General features: G+C 40.0%; 1 protein-coding gene across 1 annotated transcript in view; it reads left to right on the plus strand.

The window, feature by feature from the left end:
* Positions 1–6162, plus strand: part of LOC116681551 (WD repeat-containing protein 49) — a 31510-nt gene that overhangs the window by 22470 nt on the left and 2878 nt on the right. The window contains exons 14-17 of the mRNA XM_032509642.1: positions 2853–2939; positions 3002–3199; positions 4186–4376; positions 5913–6110. Coding sequence (XP_032365533.1) covers positions 2853–2939; positions 3002–3199; positions 4186–4376; positions 5913–6110 — 674 coding nt within the window. The remainder of the gene's footprint in view (positions 1–2852; positions 2940–3001; positions 3200–4185; positions 4377–5912; positions 6111–6162) is intronic.

Here is a 6162-nt window from a genome sequence, read left to right on the forward strand (position 1 = left end):
TCTTCAAAGTTGACTCCCCAATTTCTGTTAGTGTGGTCAGCTCCTTTCTCTGCTTGCTTCCTCGCTTTTTCCCAGTCTTTACCTGACACTCTGCGTTCACTTCTGTTTATTTTTTATCTCATCTCCTTAGCTAGCCTGCTGCATTTTTACCCACAAACAGACACACAGCCCCGCGCAGCACCCTCCACCTTCAATTTAATCCAAAAGCCCAATTTAAATTATGTTTATTAAAGCTTCCTCAGTGGGAAAATGACACATAGTGCTTTCAAGTGTGTGTGTGTGTGTGTGTGTGTGTGTGTGTGTGTTGTGTGTGTGTTGTGTGTGTGTTGTGTGTGTGTGCATTGTAAGGCTGCAAGGGGTGGGTTGTACATTCTGGAAAGAGAGAAAATTATGTATGTTGTAAGTGTTTGAAGGTGTTTAATTGCATAGGTATCTGAAATGTGAGTGTGATTGCATTTTAAGGCTTAAACCAAATTACTGAATCCTTGTTTTAATAGTTGATGCAAATAATAATTGACAAAACAAAAGCTGATTGACTCTGATTAATGCAAGTGATTAATTTCTCCCCATAAATAGTATTTTTATTATAAGCAGCACTCTGCCTGATCTTTGACATAAAATTGATGTTTTCCTAAAGAGAGACACAAAATTAAACCAGTATCTCCTTCACAAAACCTTTTTCTGTGTCAAACTTGTGATCTTGCAGTTTTTGTACTGGTGGGTACTGGTTTATCCAGATCAACTTATGCCTTGTCCAAAAAAATAAAAAAAATCATAAATTGATATAATTCATTCATAAATTCCTCCTACACTTAAATATGCTGTGCATTGCTCTCTCTCTCTCTTTTTCTCTTGCCTTTGGGCAAAAGATGAATCCCATTTACGTCTTGATTTCCTACATTTCCACACCTATCGACTCGCGCACTAAACAAAAGGTGGAAGTGAACTATTGCTTTCCTCATAAACTATTTTTGATCATTCTTTCTTCCCTAAATCCATTGAGCACAAAGACGGCTTCTAAAAGTGATAACGCGTTAGTTTCAGTTTCCAGCATATTTCTTCAGGGTTGCAGTGAGTAATGCTGTTTTCACATCATAGCATGCATGCTGCCAAATTATGTGTTAGGTAGCCCATGTGCCAAGTGAAAGCAGTGGCGGCATAAAGGCCACCAGTGACAAAAGTCAATTTAAAGTTCTGTTGGTAACACACAAGCTCTGTGTGTTTGTGTGTGTTTGTGTGTGTCCATGTGTTTGTTTGTGTCTCAAGTTTAATCAAGTTGCAGCAGGAGCATTTGGCTGAGGTGGGACTGAAGCCTCCTCATCCATATTCAGTCTTGGCTAGGTTCCGCTTGGATACACACACACACACACACACACACACACACACACACACACACACACACACACACACAACACACACACACACACACACACCCAGCAGGGTACAAGTACACAGGGGTCTTGTGTACCTCCTTCAGTCACAACCCCCCTTTCACCCTTCCTTCTTTCCTGGGATCCCTTAATCCTCCATGGCTGAACACCTTCCAAGCGACCAAAGACCAACTCATCTGAACTTTGATGGACAGCCTAAAATGTTTTAGAAATGGAAATGCCAGTGTAGAAATCAGAACACTAATGCAGCAGCGATGAAATCTTGGAGGATGCTCTGATTTGTGTGTACGTTACATTTCAAATTTCTTTCTTGACAAGCTAATGAGGAAAAGGAAAGTAGTATAATGCCTTTTGAGGCTCCAGAGGGAGCGGCATGAAGTCTGATAAATGTCCTCAAGTGATGTCACTTGAGTCAGCGTCGGTTCGGTCTGAAGTTTGAAAATAAAATCTAAATTCTTGGTGTGTGTGTAGTTGTGAGCTTACTAGACCTTTGTAGATAAAAAGATGATTTCTATGGTTCTACTGTGTCAATTTTGTTCCGTTTTTGACCAAGATGTTAAGAGTGCAATGCTAATGGTAGAGTTCTCTTTTAATGAAAAGAGGTATGAGACTTTGTCAATGTGCATTTGACAATGTTTTTATCTTCCATGTATAAACATGTATCCCCCGTGGTTATACTATTTATAACGTGTTTGAGCACTTTTAAAAATGAGCAAAGTGATGTTAACCCAGCTCCATTTTGAAGCTTAACATTGTGTAGATGATTCTAATATCTACACCCTCTCACCTTATCTTCTCTCTCTCTATCTCTGTCACACAACACACCACAAACACACAACACACACACACACACACACACACACACACGCACACACACACACACACACAGCATAATAAAAGTTACCTAAAATACAGACGCTGGCCCTGGGCTGCATAAATAATGCAGGTAACCCACACTCTCATAAACTTTATACTTCCTATTGCTGACACGTACACACCTCCCATAGTAGCTAACACACTCCCCACATATCTTATTAACTCCTGCTGTTCAACTGTCGAACCACCTGATGAGATTCCTGCTTCATATAATAAACACACACACTTTCTTATATAGAATGTAGATTATTTGAAAAGTTTCTCTTGAAGTGAATGTTGAGTGTTGGAACAGATGGTAGCTGGGGCAGATGTTCATCTTTCATCTTCTTTAAAGTGGTTTTAGTAGCTTTCTTGCATGATTCAGCAACACGAGGAAAGTAAAAGGGTGTGCATAGACAGAAAGTTTGTGTTAATTGTTAATATTTATTTTAAAAAGTGTAATTTTGGACTTGGTCTTAGGTGATATGAACACTTGTTAGTTTTTGGAGTGTATTTGGCGATGTAGAAATGTCACCAAAATGAACCAATGTGTGAGTTCATCATAAGCTCTTGCACTTTGTTTCGTCACGTTTTTAATGTGTGCAGGAAGCTACGATGGAGAGATTATAGTGTGGAACAACAGCACAGAAAAAGCATTGAGGAAACTGCGGCCACATTCTGAACAAAGAGAAGGCAAGAAGTCTCACTTTCATACACAAATGCAACTAAATTCAACAAACACTTTTATTTTGAAGTTTTGAAGCAAAAGTTTCTTGTCCATCTGACTGATCTGTCTCTCGTTCCTTATTTGTCTTTATCTTTCAATGCTTTGCTCAAGTCAGATTTCCCCGATTCTCATCTTGGTGTGAATGGCAAAGAAGACTCCGATAACTCCTTCGCCATCACTAGATTGTTCTTCATACCAGGACGCACTTCTGCAGCTGCTTCTACAGGTGAAGTATTGCAAACTAAACAGAAACTGTGCAATCTTTATCAACCTTAGAGTGTTGGTTGTGTAAGATGTGGCGGCATCACCTCCGGAGCTATTCCAAATTAAAAGCAGGGATTACAAAGCATATTCCTTTTACCCCCATACATTCTGTATTTTGACCTGAGTCACATTGTTGCTCAGATTATCATGTCATCTTGCCCAAATTACTTTTTGCCAGTTTTTACTGTAGCCATACAACCTCCGAAACTAGGTGGTGATTCTGCCTTTTTGTTTTGAGGCCAAAGTCTATTTAAACTGCTTGTATGTATACTGTAGTTTGACTTGTTATGTGAGAGCCTGCAATTTCAAAGAGTTACAGTTGAGGAAAACACAGTGAAGTTACTTCAGAGAGTTTAAAGAGTTCTACTATCAAAAGTTTTTCTTAAATGTGAAATACACTGCATATACAGCCTTGTTTGGTTGTTGAAATACACAGTTGCCATACACAGATGCATGCTTGTGTTTGCACATTACAAAAACAGTAAGGTGGGTATCTTGTGCTAAGTTACTGTACAGTAGCTTCAGATCAATGGTTGTCTGATGTGGTGAGTTTGCTTCAAGTTTTCCCTTTTTAACTACTTTTCAAATGCAGTAACTCAAGCTCTGAACTTTACTTTAGTTCTGTCGCTACTATACCGCGGGTCGCTTGGCTTTTTATTCCAGTTTGATTTATTCTGTGTTATTCCTATAGTAGCCGCCCGCTTATCTGCTGGGTAAAAAAGAAGCAAGATCAGCCTCTGGACCCTGGACCGCATGCCTGCTGCTCACACTGACTGAGGATTGTGTGTGTGTGTGTGTGTGTGTGTGTGTGTGTGTGTGTTTCAACCCTTTGTCATCAGACTGCAGTTTACCGTTGTCAATAGTGCAGCTAATATTTGAGCTTCTAATGCCCCAGATCCAACTTATTTTCCAGGCAAAACCTACTCTATATTCTCACATTTCCAGCAGGTGGTGCAGACTTGGTGTCCTGTGGAGGTTCAGGTGTAGTCAGACTATGGAACACCTTCCACAGCCGCCTGGTGGGACAGTTCACAGCTCACAATAGGGACCTTGGATCTATTGTTATGACTGTCAGCCCCTGTGGAAAATATTTAGTCACGGCTGATAGGGAGGGAACACTCAAGACTTGGGACATACAGGTAGGTGTTTGTCACACACATACATATATTGTATATTGTATATCCCCTGAAGATGAACACACTGAAAGAACATGCCACCATGATGTTTGTGTATATTCTAAGAAGAACAAGAGAGAGAGTGAGACTGGTGAACAAAGAGCCAGAGCCAAAGCTCAAGAGACAGACTGTACTGTAGTAGATAGTGAAGAAAGAGTGAACCTCAATATTTCCATTAGATCAGGTACGTTTTTGACTCTGGAAATGACAGCCCTGTCTGACATTTTGAAGCCTCAGTAGCTTGCTAGAGTACAAGCAGCAAGTCAATCATTTAGAAAATCTCCACTGATACATTAGCAGAAGGAGGTAATGTCAACCCCTACTTTATTTTACATTTTAGAGGTGGTTTGAATGCATGGGAGGAGTATTGTTTTCAGTTAGCATACCCCTTTCACAAACACAGAAAGGTGTATACAAGACTGATTTACTCTGACACTTTTTTGTAAATCACCTCCACTAGCAGAGGATAAAGTCTTCATATCAGGAATTTCAGCCAAGTCAGCCAATCAGAGATTACTTCAGCACATGAACACTTCACATACAAAACACGTGTTTGGTAGGTGAAGGGTTTCTGGTACCTTGGAGAGACCTTTTGACTTTTTGACTCTGACTATGAAGACTTGGAATCGTGCCATCGGTATAAAGCGTAGCTGCATCACTGTCATGCTTATAATCGCAGTAAAAGAACCCCCTTTCGGGTATTATTGCCACAATATTCAGAGCTCAACTCAAAGTTTATAAGAGGGGATGAATTCAGATGGGTGCGTCTCATTTGGCTCCCAGTTTAATTTATGGAGATTTATGTATATATGTAGCAGAGTTGAAGAAGTTGGACAAGCTCAGTGCTTTGGTAGAAATCCTATCCTTTGGCAAGTTTGGAGCATGCTTTGGAATCTGGATGACTAACATGATTGTGTGAGTGTTTGCAGTTCAATAGCAGGTCTCGTCCTAACATGATGCAGGAGTTTGTGGTTGTTATTTTACATATTATACAACATGCATAATAAAGTATTTGTGTTAATTCAAGTTTTTTTTCTTGTAGCAAAACAGATATGGCCAACAGTCCTGTTTAAATTTTTCATGTAGCTTTATTGACCGTTCACTTAACCCCGCCCCTAAACAAGCAATTGTCCAAACACAGCTTAGCAACTATAACTGGAAAATGGAAGACTGTTTCAAGTTAATTAGCTAGCTAGTTACAGCTAATAAAATCAGCCAGGGTCAGTTGTCTTTTCAGCCAGCCAAAAACTACAGTATTTGGCCACTTCTATCTGAAATCAAGGACCCATTGTTTCACAAATCATATAGAATTTTGTAAATCTGCCAACGTTGCCATTATAAACTTCTATGTGCTGTGACAGCACATAGAAGCACCGGCATAGCAACAGTAACCGAGGCGTGCTTAGCGGTCTTACAATTATATAAATTGAATGCATGTTTTTGTACATTTAGCCAAAACACAAGTTAATTAACCAACTGCTTCGCTCCTCTTTCTCTTAGCATTATTGTCTTGATCCAGATTACGGAATAACCAAAGAACCTCCAAAACTACTGTGTAATTTTCGCCCACACCTTGATCGTGTGACTTTCCTGGAGATGTGTCTCCATGGCGACAGACTACTCCTTCTTTCGGCATCATTGGACTGCAGTTTGGCACTTAGCTACCTGCCTGGATATACCGTCGGTCTGTTTGGACAGGTATATACTGTACACACACACACACACACTCACACTCACTCACACACACACA

The sequence above is a fragment of the Etheostoma spectabile genome, chromosome 3 (genome assembly GCF_008692095.1).
Source record: "Etheostoma spectabile isolate EspeVRDwgs_2016 chromosome 3, UIUC_Espe_1.0, whole genome shotgun sequence".
NCBI lineage: Eukaryota > Metazoa > Chordata > Actinopteri > Perciformes > Percidae > Etheostoma > Etheostoma spectabile.